Source organism: Bombus pascuorum, chromosome 9, assembly GCF_905332965.1.
Source record: "Bombus pascuorum chromosome 9, iyBomPasc1.1, whole genome shotgun sequence".
In the NCBI taxonomy this organism is placed as follows: domain Eukaryota; kingdom Metazoa; phylum Arthropoda; class Insecta; order Hymenoptera; family Apidae; genus Bombus; species Bombus pascuorum.
Window position 1 is genome coordinate 1,423,143 of NC_083496.1, and position 20,246 is coordinate 1,443,388.

General features: G+C 44.9%; 2 protein-coding genes across 11 annotated transcripts in view; one reads left to right on the top strand and one right to left on the bottom strand.

Annotated features, from left to right (window-relative positions):
* The window catches only part of LOC132910374 (cytosolic carboxypeptidase 1-like), a 31,878-nt gene that overhangs the window by 10,842 nt on the left and 790 nt on the right, over positions 1-20,246 (top strand). For 6 of the 9 annotated variants that reach the window (XM_060966029.1, XM_060966021.1, XM_060966024.1 and 3 more), the window contains 6 exons: positions 419-928; positions 1,297-1,475; positions 18,760-19,012; positions 19,444-19,568; positions 19,655-19,807; positions 19,892-20,046. In XM_060966029.1, the coding sequence (XP_060822012.1) occupies positions 419-928; positions 1,297-1,475; positions 18,760-19,012; positions 19,444-19,568; positions 19,655-19,807; positions 19,892-20,021 (1,350 nt within the window). In that variant the 3' untranslated portion in view covers positions 20,022-20,046. The remainder of the gene's footprint in view (positions 1-418; positions 929-1,296; positions 1,476-18,759; positions 19,013-19,443; positions 19,569-19,654; positions 19,808-19,891; positions 20,047-20,246) is intronic. The other 3 variants (XM_060966026.1, XM_060966025.1, XM_060966028.1) reach the window with 2 other exon arrangements.
* On the bottom strand, positions 1,542-8,697 carry LOC132910385 (uncharacterized). 2 transcript variants are annotated; one of them, XM_060966048.1, is made up of 4 exons: positions 7,818-8,697; positions 5,238-5,595; positions 4,477-4,632; positions 1,542-3,449 (listed from the first exon to the last, which is right to left on the bottom strand). In XM_060966048.1, exons 1-4 carry the CDS (start codon positions 7,861-7,863, stop codon positions 2,738-2,740), a joined length of 1,272 nt encoding a protein of 423 aa, XP_060822031.1. In that variant the 5' UTR covers positions 7,864-8,697; the 3' UTR covers positions 1,542-2,737. The 2 variants fall into 2 exon arrangements, with proteins under 2 accessions (XP_060822031.1, XP_060822032.1); XM_060966049.1 differs by having other exon boundaries at positions 3,319-3,449; positions 4,470-4,632; positions 7,818-8,679.

Below are 20,246 nucleotides of genomic sequence, written 5' to 3' on the forward strand. Positions count from 1 at the left end.
TCATGACGTTATTGTGGACATCGGTCGACTAGGACACCTTATTTATTTTCTCAAAAGTTTCGATTGCCGTCTACGCCTCGTTTTTTGCACGGAACAATCTTTTTTCTGAGAAATAAGGGTATTAGTAATATTAATTAACGTTTCGATAATATAGAATACGAATAAAATATTTATTTACGTATGGAAGTCAGTGTTCCTTAATGTCTTAATATTCTCCAAATTTATGAGTGTGAGTACGTTATAATGTAAAATACCAAATAAAATAAAACGTGCTGGAATTTTCCAATAAATGTAACGTGTAAATACGATAGTACTCATGGCTGATAATGTGTATTTAATTTTCCAAAAAATGATACTTCCGTTGGTTCTCGTTTCGCGGTAAATCTGCATCGTTTCTTTCCAATCCGCTTCCTTGCAGATAGGCCCGAGAGAGTACGATCTAATCTTGACGCCGGATGTGAACAGCGGCTCCAGGCATCAGTGGTTCTATTTCGAGGTGTCAAACATGGAAGCGAACCTGCCGTATACCTTTAACATCATCAACTGCGAGAAGGCGAACTCGCAGTTCAATTTCGGTATGAAACCGATTCTCTTCAGCGTGACGGAAGCTCAGTTAGGCAGGCCAGGTTGGGTGAGAACAGGCGCTGATATCTGCTACTATCGGAACTGTTACCAACGTCCAACCAAGGGGAAAAATTATTTGACTACGTCGTTCACTGTCGCCTTTCCTCATGCGTACGATGTTTGTTATCTGGCGTACCATTTCCCTTATACGTACAGTTTGTTAATGACTAATATTTGGAAGTGGACCAGGAGGGTTCCTTCGAATACGTATTTCAGAGCGGAGACTCTTTGCGAAACGTTAAACGGAAACAACAATCCTCTGTTGACTATTACGTCTTTGGATTCTAAGAGCAATCCTATACAGGTGAGTTTCGAAGAGGAAATATGTATACAATTTAAGAATTGAAAAGAATATTTTGTTAGGTGATGGATGACGAATGGCGTTGATTTTATTACATAGAAATTTTAACTCTTTGACAGGCTGTTTGATACAACGAAGATGAATTCAGAACGAACGACTTAGGAAATATTTATTTCGACGTATAATTATCGTCAAAATTTCTTTCGATAAAAATTCCTATTTTCAACTTTTCACGGACAATCAATTTTAATAGTTTCGTTACGTACAATAACATCTAAAATATATGAAATTTATGGTATTATATTTGTTATGTTACACTGCGAAAGGGTCAATGGAATGATCTCGGAACATGTTTCCTCTTTATTCTGCAGAACCGTAAAGTGATATTTCTAACATCGAGAGTTCATCCGGGTGAAAGCAATGCTTCATGGGTGATGGATGGTACGTTAGAGGCGCTGTTGAGCAACAACCCTTACGTAGCGAGTTTACGAGACGATTACGTATTCAAAATAGTGCCAATGCTGAACATCGAGGGTGTGGTAAACGGTTGGTAAGTGATTTCTAAGAAGGTAATTATGTTAAAGGTTGACAAAGATCGACACGATACCAACAAGAGTGTGTTTCGTACCTTTATTAATATTCAATTACACAAGTTGCACATTCGCGCCGTGTTTACGCAATGATATTCAAGATTCATGCGTCGATGACCTATCGTAGCAGTAAGAAAAATCATCTCGTGAATGTTGATCTACGCGTATGCCGATTGTCATATGTCTGGATGACCGAAACGTTGCGATTCGTGTGTTCCTCGAGTAACCTTTTTCCATTTAGCATCCTTCGAGACTCTGAATACTCTAATTTTAGTTCAAACGTTAAAATTACGGTTAAGATCGACGTTCGAACCGTTATCAAGGAGAAAATCCGAGTCAAACCGATCGGCTACGAAACGTTTCATCTTGCAGACGTACGAATAACGTTAACTAAGATGATTACACATCGATATGCATGAAGATTCGTGGCACGGGCGGACTCCCAACCCTACACCAATGACGATTCGGTTAGCCTTAAGAACAACGATAATGTAGTTCACCGTGCGTTTCCTCCTGTACCAGCTTAATGCCTGAGATCCCACGCAGATGAGTCCTCACGTTCGTGTTTATTATCATCTACCATGTCTACGAGTCAAATAGCGCTAAATGGATACGTGCTCCGATAAAAAAAAGACTGCTGAAGAGATATAGAAGAATCGAGCGCGACCGATCCTGTCACGCGGATGCAATATGTCCGCCGGTGCCACTGATTAAGGATCGAATTGAAATGGTGGAATGAATGCCCTTGCGAGAACGATGTCGGCTATCGTCGGAGATCGATGCCAGAAGGAAAAGACTCGCTTCCAAATTTACGTATGTATTCGAGCAAATTAACCGTTAACTTAGTTTAAGTATCAAACCAAATCGAACATTCTTGAAACCTCGTTCGGTATCAAAACATCTTTGTTTGAGACGAGATCCGATCTCGAAAGTTTTCCTTCTGTCGATCTAAAGACCCCGACGATTGCGAACGGCGTGAAAGAATCCGACGAGCGCTAACCGGAAATTTCATTGAAATCAGAACGAATGGATGAGCGATGAATGGCAACGACCGGCCCCATCGTGATCGCGATGGGATCGCTCGACCGCACGCGTGTACGCGTGCCTGATGTTCGCTGTATAAACATTAAAATAACGTACATTAATACATCTAGTTCCTCGAGAATCTCCTCTGCTCTTCACTTATTAACGAACAACGCGACGATGCCTAAATTGTAAAGCGTTACTTGGACGGAGGGTCTAATACTTTGCCGTTGGTGCGCACTTTGATGTTGTACCTGTAGGCCGGTTCCGCCTCTGGCAGGATCGTGCTGCTGTCGTCGTCTTGATCCTTCATCATCGACGATTCAGCCGCCTCTGGTTGGTCGTTCACGTAGTAATCTTGGACGCTGTCGTATGGACCGACCGTGTGTGCGTCTTCTAAACCGTTATTTGGCGACTCGGTTTCGCCATGCATCTCGAAATAATCCGGTGACTCTCGATGTTCGACTTTCATGTCGGAGGCCGAACGTAAGGACGAACGATGGACTTCGCGAGTCTTAAGACCATCGAATACGCTGTCTTTTCTGGCCTGTGGACCTGGAGTGTCGGTAAAGAGGCTCGTGATGTCAGGAAGATGATCTGGTCTGGTGTTGTCCAATTCAGCGTTGCTAGGTTGTTCGTGATCCTCGGTGATTACTGGCGAAGACGTGGACGGTGATAAGGCGGGTTGCTGTTGCTTGTCAGACGCGGGAACGGCCGTGGTAATCAGCCTGCTAACGACCGGGTCTTCAGGTAATTTCTCGTCGACAGAGCTCTCTTCTTCCGGTGTTAACTTCTCGTCGATGCTGCTCTCATTCTGCTCGTCGTTCTTGCTGGCGTTGCTTTCCTCATGCTCGTCGACCTGGTCGTCGCTGGCTGGCGCCGAGGTGGTTGTTATGTAGGGTCTGCGATTTCTGGAAATCGCGCACTAGTTTCAGGAGAACGTTGTCGTCTCGTTCACGAGGGCAAAGCGATAGGTTTAAAGAGGATTATTATTCAGAATAGAAAGTTGTAACAGTGACTTGTGGGTGTTCCCTCACGTATATTAGCGATAATTCATATTAGTATCGTCTATGGTGTTAAAAGCATAAAGAGTACATAGAAAAAGTCTGGCACCACTGCTTAGGCTAATATTAGTAAGATCGAATATTGAAATTGAAAAATGTTGATAATATCAATTTATAATCAGTAGTGTCCACGCTTTTTCACATTGATGTGTGTTTTTGCGTGTGCGTGTGTATTATGCGTCGTGTGTCTGACATTTGCGAGAAGCGAGAGAATGCGTTATTAATTATAAGCTGTGTTCTCGTGTTCGAGAACGTCACGAGTGATAAGCAGTTTACGTCCGAACGACAGCGAAGGATGTCGCACAGTTTCCCAAGTACCATCTATCTTAACAATTATTCAGACTACATTATCGCAGTGAAGCGTTATTTATCAGTTCCTTTTATCAGTTCTCATAACTCATAACCGCACGGAGAAAAAAACCTGCCAGTCCGTTAGCCACCGTGGACTCGCTGGCTCTCTACGACCGCCTATTTAATTAACGTATGAGACAAAGACATCTTGTCCGCGATTAATACGCGCTCGTATCGAAGCGTTCACTCGATTAATTTGCATACGAAATACGAAGGAGCCTCGTCGTACCATAAAATCGTTCGCGCTTGAAAAATCATCACCGTTGAAAACCCTTTGGCGTAAATACATGATTACAAGAAACGCCTAATTGGCGTTTCTACTGGGCCGACCAATTATCGTGTCTCTTTCGCTGATATCTTATCGGTTTGTCCCACCGTTTTCTATTTTTTTGTCCGTGCGCCATCGAGATTCACCTTGGTACAGGTTGAACTCTTCTGATAGCCTATCTGCCTATCTCATTTTCTCTCTCTTATTCTCGGCGGTTTTGTGTATTTTTGTGACAAGTATTATCTCACCTCTTACCCCTGAGTCGCAGAGACTGGAATGCTGCCGTAGTTGTAGTAGTAGCATCTTGTTTGCTCGCAGATGAAGTCCTTAACCAAGGTGCAGTCCTGGGCCTCCCATGCTAACGTAGGCGCTGCCATCGCGACGCATCCGTCCGCGCTGCCGCTGTCACCGCTGGAACCGAACAAGTTCCGGATTAGAATTTAAATCACCCGGCAGCCGTTTATCGATTCGATGCACGCGTTTCCGGGTGGAGACGCGTGCACGCCGCGGAAGGGACGCCGATAATTATCGTTCGTGACGACGAATCGATCTTCGACCTATTGTCTTCTTCCTTGACGCAAAAGAATTTTCGCTGTGTTTCTATTTGCCTGGTTCTGTAGACAGAACGTGACGATTGCTTCCTCCTGGATGCGTGTCTTTTGTCTATGCGATTTCCGGTTCTGACGAGGTTCTTTTTTTTTTTAACGAAAGATCGTTACGAGGTTTGTTCCAATCCGATAAATCATTGTTTCGCAAGGTTACACGCCGAGATAAAGTTCATAATCGAAAAGTCACGCTACTTTCTACGTGTGCGTGTCCCTCGTCTATGTGATTTCCGATTCCGATGAGATTTTTGAACGAAGGATCGTTAAAAGGATTGGAAGGTTCGTTCCAATCTGGTAAACTATTATCTCGAAAGGTTAGAGAGTGGGATAAGGTTCTTAATTCCAAAGGTCGTTACGAAGTAATCTATGAATTGATTTTAGTGGAAGTTTGACGTGCAAGTTGATGATTACCTTTCGCGTGCCACTCGTTGAGGTTCGGTGCCGGGTGGAACGTCAGCGGGTCTGTTGCCAGGTCGCCTCAACATGTAGTCGAAGGTGGCATTGAACGGAAGACCTGTGCTCATCCAGAGGAACATGTCCGTGCCCAACTTGTTGCCGGATGTCCAGAAGTCGTATTTAACGTAGCCGGCGTTTTTCAAGTACTGCGTCATCGTGTCGGCTTTTTCCTTAGTCTCGAAAGAGGCCAACTGCAAGCCCAATGAACGACAGTACTGGTAGGCCAAGAAGTAATTCAGTTCGGGACTGTAGGGATTCATCCTTGACACGAAGTATTGCACACCGTCTAACTGGATCGTTGTGATCCTTTGAGCTGTAAATTCATTTCGATTAACTTATTATTATTCGTTAGAGATATTCGTTAATTATCGAAAGAAAGTATATTAGGTACATATTTCTGCTAAATGTTTACCAAGTGTCACACAATCCCCTGCAATTTATTCCTAACAATTGTCCAATTGTGCAGCATTTCATTATGCTCGAATACATCGACTAAATTTATTTAAATGAATTCAAAATTATGTATCGATACATGCTGTTTATTTTCGAAAATCAACACATGTTTCACCAATTCAAACGTTAGAGAGCTATCGATCGACCCTATCCCCGACAGAGCCAGCTGATGAATAAAAAAGGAAATTCCTTTCTTGTTCTCATATTATCTCATCGAGGCACGTCTCCGCCATTGACTTCCGACCAGGCCACAAATGGCAGCCCCAGACGCGGGAAAAATCATCCTGTGAATTCTAATCTACTCGGTGTTCCATTTTAGCATCGTCGCGTGAACCGTTACATCTGCTAGCAATTATAAATACTTTTTATTCGTTTAATTCGAAGATGCATGTCGCGAAGCGGAAGAAAAATGCACTCGACGTATCCAACGAACGTCATTCCCATTCACATCGAATTCTATAGCCTTTCAGCATTTTAAATCAGCCTATTCTAACCATCTAGATCTATCAACTACCATTGTCTTCCGTTTCCTTCCCTTCCCTTCCTTTCCCTTCTCGTTAATTAAGCTTCGCAAAAATTTGTTACGAATATTCCTATTAAAAAATATAGCATCGGTTTACAACGTCGCATCGAACAGGTCGATTGTGTTCGGCTTAACTCACACTCCCGCTCGTCGTAAATCATTTACTATCGCGATTTTAATTTATTACCTCTGGGATATGTATACATCATTGACGCCGTTCGTTGTAGCCAGACTCGCAGAATGACTCTGTAGTTTGTGAGAAGTGCCGTGTTCACACGATACATGCCATGCGAGTTCATTGACCTTCTACGTCTATTTGGTTAACTGTACTTATAAATTATGACCGGTTAAGGCCACCAAATAGTTTACAGACGACTAATACAAAGCCTAGAAATTTCGTTCGAGCTGTTCTCTCTTTTAGCGTGCAAAAATGATCTCGAGATTATACTAAAATTCCTTTAAGGAACGTAGACCACGTTTAATGTTCCCGATATTTCCGTTAAATTATAAAACTTCTTATCGCAATTCGAAATCGTGATGGACGTTTAAATATGTATTAGATTTTTCAAAGATTTAACGAAGAAAAGAGAGTAGTATTTTCGACGGCACATGTTACGAAATAGACGAACAAGCAAATGATTCGAGGCGCCTTGAGAAAGAAGACGCGTGATAAATTGAAAGGGTGTGTTTCGCGTAAAAATGCTCCGGTTCGTGAAGCCCGCGGCGCAGGTGGTGGTAAACGACCCGAAGACCTTGAGACGTCTGCCGCCAGTGCTCTCTAGAAAGAAGACGCCTGCTAGACGCTACGAGCCGCGATTTCATTCACGAATTACACGTCAATCGTATGGTAATTAACGCGATCGCGATGACGATAGTTCAAGTGCGTGGAATTTTGCCAAGTATCATAACGCGTTACGTGAAATAAAAATTCAGGACGATAAAGAAAAAAAAAAAATATTTATCAAAGAAAAAAATTCAAATGTAGAAAATACAAGCAAAGAATCGTGACATTGGATGGACTTTTTGTCGTTAATTAAAGTCTGGAGTGCACGGTATCGTCCGTTGAGCACAAAAAGAATCGTTGGGCGAACGTAGCATGAATAACGAACCGCGAAGAAACGAGTCAGAATGACGAACGAGTGATCTTGAAGTCGCGTGCGTGATCAGCGACCGCGAGTTTCCTCTTCAACGTTTGAATGCACCGGACGTCGCAGTCGACGTTTTCTCCAAGGGAACGACAATGCGAGGACGAAAGCATCGAACAAAGAAGAGAAGTTGGAAAACGAATCGATGCGGGTCGAGGTATTCTCCGAACAAAAACTTGGCGTTATTCCAACGATACGAATCATTAAGAGACTACCAGAATTCGAAATCTGAATGTCAAACTGCGGAAAGTTCGAGCAAACTTCCTGCCAATGCACCTTGTTCCTAGCGAATTCCAACAGCCAGATTGGATTCCTCTCTAGTCTCTCGATTCTCGAAAACGAATTTTTCAGATGGAACGTAAATTTTCAGCGAATGGAGCGATAACGACTGATATGTCGAGAAAGTGTACGAACCTGAGGCGAAGGCCGCGACGAGCAGCAACAGTAGAGCGATCTTCATGGTGGCGTGTGTCGATTAATCGATCAAGCAGCCGTTTCCGTTTCCGACTCTCGGAATACACCGGATGTTAGTGTTAGGGTCGCGTTCTCGGACTGGCCTCGCGCTGCGCTGTGGGGCCCCTTAAGAGTCTTCTGCCCGGATCCCAGAGGAGGGGGTCGTTGAAGATGATTCACTGGCTAACCTAGAGCAGGACGAGCGGAGCCCACGAAGGGACGAGCGGGCACGAGAGAGCGGGATAGCTCGAGACGTCGACGGGGGATACGAACCGATCCGAAATGTAATCGACTTGGTCGCGCAAAAAGCCTGCGAGGTGACAAGGTCAGAAAAAAATACGAGGTACCACAATAGATGTCGGTGCCGGAGGGTTAGAGAGGATGACGCGGTGCGTTCGTTGACACGGCTTCGCTCTCTCGTACGTTTCTTCTCTCACGAACTTTGCTCTCTCGGCCGAACTTTTTAGCCCACCGATGCACCGAATGTAGATTCTCGTTCGTTCTCGCTTTATGGTGCGAAGATTTCTGAGCGATTTGGTGTACTGGAAATTATTGATGGTTGGTTCGATCTTGAATCTAACGAACGTCGATCCGACTAACGCGCAACATACGATCAGTATTCTCTTTTTTGTTTCTCAACGTGCGTCTACACGTCGTAGGAAGAGCGTAAACGAAACGAAAGTGAAAGAATCGAAACGAGATTGAATCGCTACGAGATCGAAGAGCTACGAACGAAGTAGCGAAGCCTGGATTGTCAAGGAAACGGAGAACGAGGCGTGAAGCTGTCTAGCAGACAGCGGGAAGATGGTTCGACGGTGGACGCTATTAATAACGTTGTCCCATCGTATAGTTTGTTTTACGTTGGTAGTTGTAGCGGATGGAATTTCGCTTTAGCGTCACTTCACGATGTTCATCGTCCTGAATGGAATTGTATCGACGAGCTGGCGCAAAAAAGACACCGACCTCAAGGTAGACTTCATTTCTGAGCGTGGTTCGCGAGAACGCGCCACATACCATCCCTCAAAATCACTGTTTTCCATGGTGAACGATGTCGACGATCGGGATGCGTTAACGATATTATCATTCCGGTCAACTTGGATATCGTGCGTGTAAATCGCGGCTTGGAAGAACCTTGAGAGAACGTCGGTTGGCAACGTTTCCTCGTTGGAAATACCTTTTTCATTTTTCCCTCTTTCGATGTTCCATAGGACAGACGTTCGATTCAACGTCTATCGCAAGTTATATATAAACAGAATTATATATAAACGGCATGGAGATATGGCGTAGGATGTTAATTGCTCGACGAGGCTAGCGTACGATTGCAATTGTAACCTGCTAGGTATTACGGGAATCATACAGGCGTTCGATATATTGCACACGGTGGTCGAAGTGACTCGGTGGAATCTCCATGAAAGTCGGAGTACACTGGCGCAGGAGGTTTTGAACCGGTTCCCTTGTTAAGCCTTTGGCGCCGTCTATTCTTATTCTTCGGTCTTTCCGTGCTTAGTTTTTTCTCCGCCGGCATTGACCGGGCCCCATTAAGGGAAGTATCTTCAACGTCTGAAAAACGCATAATCGCTTTACAATCGTTTAAATACATCCAGCCCCGTATTTTTATCGAGTTTAATGCGTACCTACGGTCACGAGGATAGAGGATAGAGGATTCCATTTTAAAAGCGTCCACACGTTTCGCGAACGCGCTCGCGCCACATTAATTATTTCGATCTACGCGCTCGGCCTCCGCTGCGACTAACCATTACGATACCACGGTGCGTAGATACGAATGAAACATTCGAGAACTCTTATGAGAACGATGCCCATCTTAATGCACCAGACCGATATTAACCCCTTAACACAGTGAAGTCGTATCTCGTCTGGCCGAGAGATTTCTTGCTAGCGTTGCTTTCGTTATGGATCCACGCTCGCGGCATCAGCGTATTCTCAGCGGCAGCAAAAAGGCTCTTGTCTCAAGGTAGGCTTCATTTCTGACCGCGTCTTCTCTCGCACGAGAGATCACTTGCTTCTGGAATACGTGCTGTATGTATCGTATGCTTTTCTCGCGTCGAAACGATCGCGCGCCACTGAGGCCCAGTTACTTCGATTACGATATGCAACCGGTACCGGAGAACCAACAAGGAGTGCAAAATCCCGACCAGAGAATTTTCTTTTTCTTCTTCTCCTTCGTCTTTCTTTTATCTTCTTTAGCTATCTACTTTGTCTTCGTTTTTTAGTTGCTCTTTGTCCAGACCGTATCCGATCGATTCGATATCCTGTAACGTCTCTGGATCGATGATCATTATACGCGACGTGTTATTTCTGTTACGCGGTGTGCGACCAGTCCAGCAAAAAGGAACTCGCGTGACATCCGAGACCCACCGCGTCTCTTTCGATCTGCGTTCCTCTTCTCGTTGTCTCCATGGCTGGCACGAAAGCACCGCGATTTCTATGTTAAACGATACACGAGTCGATTTCAGTTCGTTTATAACGAACCGCGTATCATCTATTTAAAGATTCGATACGGTTGCGTCAGGTAGGAACGTCATGGAACAGAATTGCCGAAGGTATACTTTATTACGAGAGGCCAATGTCAGGTCGATCGTAAACAGAGACGAGTAATTATACGACGGAGCAGTTAGAATTATACGGACCCTTAAAATATCTCTCGTTTAGTTTTAGAGTTCTACCGACTATTCTCGTGCTCCCTATTTTTAGAGTACACTCTATTATTATAAAATATCGGGGGTTGTTATTTTAAGCTATCATTATATTTTACATAAATCCATCGCAACAGTTCTCTCGTGTTCTATTCTCGTTGCAAAATTACCACGAAGTATCTGCCGATCGCAACACGTTCGCATCCACGAGGTTACAGTTTGTTACGATCGCACGATTTCTTAACAACAATCGAGCCTATCCGTTTGGAGACACTCGACGAAGCAAAAAGAGAAAATAGTCGTTGATTGTCCACCGGGGGATAAGCAAAATCAAATCAAATCTAGTATGTTCGACCCTGTAGCTTGGTTGCGTGGGTCACGCTTTGCTGGTGCATTGGCGCAGGTCAGTTTAACAGGTCGGAGTCTCGGCGACGTATTCCCATGGGAATGCAGTCGTTGTGCCGTGGAGTGCACTTAGGTCTGGCAATGCCTACGGGGGTTTCTGTTCGTGGCCATATATCGGTGGGTGAAACGAAAGCAGAAGCTCGATCCTGGATAAACAAGCGATCCTCCACCACCTCCTTCGTCTTGTTCGTCTCCGTTTCTCCCTCGTGTTGGCCCTATCTGCGTGAACGAGATGCTAGGAACAACTTCTCACAGCCAAGCCGAGAGGGATTCTTGGTCCTTTTTTGCGAAAATAAAAGTAAAGAAAAGGAAGACTCTCGAGAGCTGTAGGCAACGCTTGTTGTTGAACGAAGAAGAAGAAGAAGGAGAAGAAGAAGAAGGAGAAGAAGAAGAAGAAGAAGAAGAACTAGAAGAAGTATAAGGAGGATGAGGATGAGGATGAGGAGGAGGAGGAGGATAAGAAGGAGGTGCCGGTGGTGGTGGAGGAGGCGAAGAAAGAGAGGTGAGGATGCTACGGGGGATTCTTCAAGTCTATTTCAGGCCCTGCCAGCAATCGCTATGTAAGGCCCCCGTTCTTTCCATCTTCCTCTCTACTTCTTAAGGAGAAGAGTAGTTCCTCTCTTCTCCTCTACTTAGCCCCCCGTCCCTTTTCTTCCGAGGTTTTCTTTCTCCTTCGTTCATTCGTTCCACGGGCATGGAACGAACTCCGTTTTAGCCCGCGAATAGCCTCGACGTTCGAGACGATCCAAGGAGCCATACTGCCCCGAAGGCTTCGACGCCGTCGATTCCTTCCATTTTGATACTTCTAGGACAGTGATCCTCATCATCCTGTCTCCTACCTGCGAGATACATCTATCGATGTGTTTGTTCACGTATATACAAAGTGAGCGTCAGAGTGCAAGACGTCGTTTCGTCGTAAATATTCTTTCTATCTAACGATATCGCGACTACCGCAATTCCTGACGAGAGCCACGGTTTATCGCGCTTCTTTCACTCGCTTCCTGTAGATTTACGGACACCGCGTTACCTGAGCAGGGAATACGAATCCTCGATTATTTATAGGGTATCCAGGATTCTGCTCGTTTCCTAGAGAATCCAATTAAAGCGGCGCAAAGTGGTCAGGCGACTTGGCACTACGAAAGGGACGAGCGTCCTTGCACACTCTTTCCTTCGATTCGTTCTTCAGAGCCGTGATTCAGTTGCCAATCGGAACAATCTGTATATCGCGTCGTATCTTCTCTTTCAACGTTTTCAACGTTTAGTCCAGCGATAGATTCTCTCGTATCGTTCGTTATCGAATCGATCGCAAGCAAAATCATTATCTTCTAATACAGGAAGCCTGTGAAATTTCCACTTAAAATACGAGTAGAGACTTTCCTCGGCGAATTCCACCGAGTAACGAGCATCAAATTCGATCATCGTCCAACGGACAAGGGTTGAGAACGCAGCTGAGAGCCGGGTTATCGAGGATATCTTCGGTACACGGCTCATCGATTACGTACCTACGTCTTGTTATGCATACGATGTCTCGCGTATATATATTTAGACAATGTTGTTCCCCCAGGATGTAATGTGATTACACGGTCTCGTGAATCGCCGTAGGAAACAGCGAAACTCGTCGTTGAACACACGTAATCCCACGGCGTTCCCTAAATCATTCTGATATCGGGACCAGCGGTCTTCGACTCTGTCTTTCTCTTTTCCTTTTCTCTTCTTTCTTACTGTCCCCGTGTCTGGGTCCTCGACGAAACCACGAACGAATCACGACTCGCGGCGCATGTGATCGCCGATAGAACGCAGAAATGGATGATAATAACAGCCGTGGCAGAGTACGATCATTAAATGCTTCTCTTGCTACCCACCGTTTTACTTGGGCCCCTGTTCTTGCCGCTGTTACGTGCCCCGGGCTCGACGGACTGACCTAGAACCTGAAACCGTGAACCTCTGCTTCTGCTTGCGGTTACACGTTCTCGAAACAAGCCTGGCCGTCGCGTCGTTTTAGTTAGTTAGTTAGTTGATTTTTTTTTTCCGTTTGGAGGTCGCCGAGCGATGCCTCGGCTTCGCTTTCGCGTCGGAGACGACGCTCCAGGGGCGTTAAGCCCCTATATTGCTCAACCAGCGTTATCGTCTATTTTTACGTTCCCAGATGTTACTTGTCCCGAGGCGTCCTTTTCTTTGCACTTGTACTTTTAGTTGCTCGCGTTTCCGCGCATTACCGTTACAGTTAGTTTTGCATACTCGATACAGTTGCATTTCACTTTTGTATACCTACGTACTTTTACTTTTTCTCCTCTTGCTCCGTACTGTTACGTTACTAATTCTACTTGTACCTTTTCCTCTTCTTTTCCTTCCTCTCTCTCTGTCTCTGTCTTTAGCAGTCTTATGGCATGACGAATTTTTGGACCAATTTTCACCTCAATACAGTGGAAATTTAATCCTCGGCTAACAAAGTCAATTCTTCTTAACGCGGATATTTCACGTCTATTATTTCTTAAGTAAGTCGAAGATAAAATTCCTTAGGCAAATTTAGTTACCAGTTACGTTAAACGTCGAAAGTCTTCGTCGCTGTGAGATGAAATATTCGAGGTTCCCTGGCGAGGATAAAATCGTTCTCGAACAAGTATTTATTTGTCTCTGTTTGCCTAGCTTCGATCGATTAACCAACAGGTGGAAATAATAATGTTCATCTTGGATTCAGCAGCGCGAACCACTGAATTTACATTCCTTCTTCATTATGGGCAATTCATTTATATTCGTGGACTACTGCGCTGTGATTTACGTTATTAACATAGTGGGGGACCGACGTCTACCACTGCTATACCGAAGAGCGAAGATCTTTTCGATAGAATATTCTATCGAATATTTTGTAAAAGTACAATGGACGCTTTCTATACCGTGTCCCGAATGTTAGAAGCTATCAATTTGGTCCATTTTGCAGGCGTCTGTCAAAGATTCGCTTCGTTAGTAGCCTGTTACCTTTTTCTTTTTCATTTTTCTTTTTCTTCTCGTAGCCAATTTCGAGACTCGGTTCTGTTTAGCCGGTTCGTATAGATTCTCGGTATTGCGTGTAGTTACCGGAAAGAATTCCAGGGAACTATGCCTGTGGACCAGCCAGCCAAGCCTCTAAATTAAATCTCGATTCGGATAGGCGAGAATTCTATTGCCCGTTGGCGCAGAGACATTCGTTCACGAGAACGGAATCGCGAAATTAAATCTCGGGATTTATTGGACCAGCTGCAAGAGCTCGGCAGACGAATATTTCGCGCTGTATCGTCGAATTCATCGGCGAGGGAGCAGTTAGAGATCGAATAAATCGGTATCCGATGACGGGACACGAATGACGTTGGCATAAAATCGCTCTGTTCGTTCCTTCACGGACCGAGTATCCATTTAGAAGTAATTTCCTGCTCGCTCGTCCTTGGTGCTTAAAACGTTTTCGAATCGATACCGTTAACTACTGCTCGTTTTCTTATTATGCCGGCCGATTTATCTCGGTCGACGATAAAATCGATACGATCGAAGATTTTAAAGAAAGAAGTTTTGCATAATATTCAGCAAAATCTATCGGCGATCCTTGTAACCGAAGGTGCATCGAACTCTGGAAGAACCAGTCGCGCGAATCGCGCGTTTTCCTTATGTATCTTCCTCTCGATCCAACATGTCGATAATGTAGCAGAATCGATGCACCGGTTCGACTTTTATTAATCCAGGCTGAATCCATCGTCCCGACTGGTATATTTACGCGGCTGTATTTATGTGGCGCGAGTGACACGTTGTGAAACGCGAATTTTACGAGGTCCGCGGAACGAGGTTCACCGCGACGAATCGCATTATAGTAAAAACCTGCACGGACATTCCTCCGTTTCGTTCCCTGTGGAAGGGAGCGACGCGTCGCCGCGACGTAAGGGCTGCTTTTGCCGCATCAGCTTCGAAGAAACGATCGGTCAGGGCGTAGAAGAAACGTCAGCGAGCCGAGAATTCATCAGCGAATGCTCGCCCTTTTCTCGACCGTTCTTCGACTCGCGCCAGCAAAGAAAAAAGAAGAAGAAAAGGTACGAAAAGAGAGGAGGAAAGAAAAAAAGGAGATTCAGAGGCGGAGAAAGAGAGACCGAGTATGAGAATGAGAGAAAGAGAGAGAGAGAGAGAGAGAGAGAGAAGGGAGGGAGGAAGGGAGGGAGGGAGAGAAATAAAGAAAGAAAGAGAGAGATGGAATGATAGAGGCCTTGGTTTCGCGAAGGAATGCAAATCGGAGACTGGTCACGAGTATTCTAATGCGCGATCGCTTTAGCCCTTCGGCCGGCCAGGATCCTGAAACGAACGTCACACGTCCCTTTCGTATCAGTGACGCTATAAAGATACTCGCGAGCTTCTTGCCGTAGCCTGGTATCGTTTGCTTGCGTGTGTTTCTCTGTTGCCGCGGGCGAAACGATGTATGGCGGCTTGGCGACCCTCGATTCTCGCCCGCGAAGGCATTCGTGATAACCGCGGCAGCTACAAGGTGCACCAAGTGGTAATTTGCACGTTTAAAAGACGATGTATCACATGACAAATTTAACATTCGCACGTACATTCTTGTGTTTACCGTGTACCATTCCGTTGCAACGGAAATTATTCGTTCGTGTAACTGATCATGATTTCTCTTATGTATATTCATCCGTTGATTTTTCTCACAGAACGTTATCGTGGAAACGATCATCGCACGAAAGTCGCAACAGGTATCGATCGTCCGAAGATTTATAAAAGATTCGCGCACAAACGAATACGCGATTTGAAACGGCGTTCGATCGCGTTCGAGCTCGGTTACCGTCGTATTTCAACGACGCAGGAAATAGATTTCTTGGTGGGTTGCGGCCAAAGGAAAAAAGGAGTTCACAAGCGTGGTTACACGATCGAACCCCGGGATAACCTCGAAGAAAATGCCGCGAGGCGAGAAGAGATAGAAACAAAGATAGAGGGGAAGCCGGGCAGGCTGGTAGTAAAGTTCACGGAAGAAACGCGTGATACGTGGAAGACGACCACGAAGAAACGAACGTTCCCAAGGTACCCAAGGATTTCGCTTTACGATTGCAAGAACGATCTACGAATTTTTCTTCCTCGCGTCCGCTTCTTCGTCTTGCCTCTCGGACGCCTCGTTCGTCCAAGTATCGTGACTTCTGGCTGTATTTTCCTTAGAACGACGTAATCCGGCCACGGTGTATATATCCAGCTCGAGGATAAACAAGAATGTGAATCGTTCACCGATGAAATGGCAAAAGTTACTCGTAACGGGATTAACGATTCACCTTACTTTGCGTCCGTACACCGTTAATACGCAAATAAGCCTGACGTCATGTTCGAAATTACTCGATAATATAATATCCGGCAAAGAAACAGAGAAATAGAGACGGAACCTGTAAAACAAGACCTTTTCGATCATCCGTGAATTTCTCGATTTGCGCGCATTTCGAATCTCTTAGCGATACGATAATAGGTTCGGCTCTGCCGAGAGTGAAATCAAAGAGAACACGTGCAACCACTTTCGATGTAATCCTCGAGAACGCGGTTGCAACAGGCCGCATCGGTAACGCAGTTCAGTAGCATCGTTGCTGATATCGGCGTCTGGTTCACGATTTCCGAACAGATTCGAGCGAGCGCGTGTACTCGCGAAAGCAGCAAGATCGAACGAAGATGACAGTAAAGTTGAAACGATGTTGATACTCTGTGTGATTTACGGCCGATTAAATAATGACGATAAATCGTGCGATCGGTGCTCGTTAATCGTAATCCAACGAGCGGGTAATTCATCGGTATTTTTACGGGTCCAGGTGTACGAACCTGATTGGCGGTACCTTTGAAAATCTCATGCGCGCAGCCAGTTCGAGACGAGTGGCCGGTTAAGTGTAATTTGTACAGGATCTCTGAGAAGGTGAGAGAAGTTCGCGGTCAAGGCTCCTCCGTTCAAGTCATTGACATCGCTTGCTAGCACGGACAGACTGATGTTGGCCATTACATCGGTCGGCTAATAAAACTGCGAAGAAGTTCGTTGTACAATTGCTTCATTGTCGCTCGCACATTGCCGCCACTGCGCGCCATTTCATTCGCCAATTGTGCCGTTGAATTGTTCGTACGTAAGTACATTCGTCGTTGTTCCATCGTGAAATCGTTTTCTTCTTTCGATAGAATATGTATTTGTAATTACCAGGAAGTCGCTGCTTATGATTATAATAAATTAACTTGGCACGCGGTTGATTTACTATCGACAAAAAAAAAAAAAAAGAAATAAAAATGACGTGTTTATAATCGTTATCGCGACTGAAGAAATGGAAGAGAGAAGCGTTCGGTTAATGTTACCTGTTCTTCTAATTCGAGTTCCTCGAAATAGAGCCGAGGATAACGGAATCAAGGAAATCGACAGCCATTAGAGTTCCGTGTTTTTAACGACGAACGAGTTACATCGACGATGAAGTTCGTCAGTGATGATTTCATTTTAATACACGTCCGAGAGTAATTCTTGCCGGTTTTTTCGTCGGACGTGTCTCTTTTTCACTCTACCCTTTCCCATTCCCTCTCATTCCACGCCGGACGAAATCTATTATCTCCGATGACTGTTGTTTTTCGACGATTTCTGCGAATGTTCTCGACGGTGAACGTCCTCGACAACATCGCGACCACGACGACGAAGACAAAGACGAAGACAAAGAGGACGAGGACGATCACGACGGAACGTGTCTTCGCGTACATCATCCCGCAGGTGCATGGTCACCGCTCGTCCATTATTCTTATTATTCGTCGCCATCTGCCTCGATGCCAGATATCGATCGTTACGTGGTTATCTTGAGTCCGTGTCACGTGCGTCTGTACTACCTTAAAGACCGGAAGCGATTACGAGGCGTCAAATTGCTAATGTTTGTATTACGTGGTCGATGTCTCGATCGGAAGAACGGTCGAAGATTCCTGTCCGTGGGTACGCGTGTAGCGATTGTTAATCCCACGGTGAGCGACTTCTTGTAATCGTGACCGGCAACCTGCTAATTATTTCTATCGCCAGTCAATGTTCCTCCGATGGTATATTACCCTTCTTACAGAGGTTCAGGTTCTTGGAAGGGCGGTTGGTTAACCTCGAGATCGTGAAACGAATAATTAGCAATTATCAAGAGAAACTCGTATTTTACTCTCAAGCTAGTTACGTCACGAATTTAAATAAATATAGAAATTTTACGGCGTTAAATATTGTTGGAAATAGCGGAGGATTTTAACGGGACAGGTTCTCCGAGTCTGTTTTAGCGTGGAAGAAAGATTTAGACACGTCTCGCTAAGATGAACAAACGTATTTGGTATTCCAAGTACCTAACATCGTGTACATCTTGAAACAATCTCAGGATGACAGGTAAAAGCGAAATGGCGGTCTCGGTTGTGTAAAGCCAGGGGTCCACGGTATAACCCCACTATTAGCTATGCGCGACGCGGAGGCGTCACTTCCTCCGGCCCGACTTCCGGCCGCCGGAAACGTCCTTCTAACCGCGGCTGAATCCTTAAATGAAGACGATCTCTGACAACAGCCCTTCTCCTTCTTCTCGGTTCGACGTGCACCATCGACGTGCAAACTGACAGGAAATTCTAAAACCGTGCTTCTTAGAAATTTCTTTCGCGTTATAAATAGACGTTTATTCGTTTCATATCGACTAATTCGTTTGCCAGTTTCGAAATAAACCATCAAATAATTTCGATATTTTCAACGTTGTTCGCGCACGATACGATAATAGTAACAAGAACGATCGATGATAGTATTTATTTATTTGTTTGGAAGGTGGGCGAAGAACTTGGAATTTATTTGAGAAAAATAGTTTATTTTCGATTGATTATAGTAATCGCTATGGGCTGACGAACGAAGACTTGAACAGACGATGGAGCAATCCGAATCGGGTACTACATCCGGTGATCTATCACACGAAGGGCCTGATGGAGTACTGCACGAGGGTGTTGCAAAGACCTCCCTATGTTTTCGTCGACTATCACGGCCATTCACGGAGGAAGAACGTGTTTCTGTTCGGTTGCTCAAGGTCGGGTTCTTGGAGCGCCGCGGACAGGGCGAAACCGGACCAGCCGGCGCAGTATTTGGTAAGGGGACGAAAGAGGAACGAAGACTAGGGTATTATTTTTAGATACGGGTTACATGCACCGAGAAGTACGAACGGTAATCTAGCGCGATCTATCGAAGCGAATTTACGAGCGGAGCAGTTTCGAAGCTCGCGAGAGGGGAAACATCAGTGCGAAACGAGTTTCGCCCGATGTAATTTACAGCGAACAGGATCGGTACATCGATTCCGTTCGTGTTCCAATTTTAGATACAGTGCATGAAAATATAGGTTCCGCTGGAACTAGTCTGTACGAAGGTGATGCAACTTTTTACCTTTATTCGTCGATCTCGTTAAATTTCCACGATCGCGTGACAGTTAATTTTTAATTAAAATGTTGCTGGAAATGAAGAAAAATGAGATAACGAGCGAGCACTCGTATAACTCTGATTATTCTCGCGATACGCGTTTCAGATGTTGCCGCACCTCATGCAAAGAATATCTCCGGCGTTCGCGTTGCCACTGTGCTCGTTCAAGGTCGAAAGGAACAAGGAGTCCACGGCTAGGGTAGCCATATGGCGGCAGTTAGGTGTTTCGAGGTATACGCGCAGACCGTTACCGATTTACCTTGCCAAAACAACGACTCGATTTGCCAGTAACGCTGGATTTTTTTCATTTTCTATAGAAGCTACACCATGGAGAGCAGCTTCTGTGGATGTGACCAAGGAACGTTGGCAGGCTTGCATCTAGATACCAAACACTTGAAGGCGATCGGCCAAGATTTCTGTCAGGCTCTGTCCATGATGAAGGACTGTGCCGAGGATTGGAGCGTCGAGAAGTAAGTTGGCAGAGATAAAAATTAAGATTTGTTGATAGGAAGTTTGTAAGAGTTTAATAGAATGACGAGGAGGATAATGAGAAGGATTTCTGAACGCAGGTCATTGGTGGAAGACTGTTGCCCGCGAAAATGCATTTTACGGAAATCCAGAAAGGTTCTCCCTAAATGTATTCAGGATAAGACTGCGGTGCATCACATCGCTGCGATCGCGTAACGAACGATCGAGTAGACGATCCGAGGCAAGATTCGCGTAGAAAGTTTGTTCGCACGATCGTCGCATGATTAACATCGATTAATCGTTGTACTAAAATATTTATTCTCCGTCTTACTAACATTTCCACTTTAACGAATTAAATCTTGCCTGATCGATTTACTAACGTTAATTAACACTCTAACGAATCGCTTCTTTAAATATCGTTGTTTCATTTTTGCGTCAAGA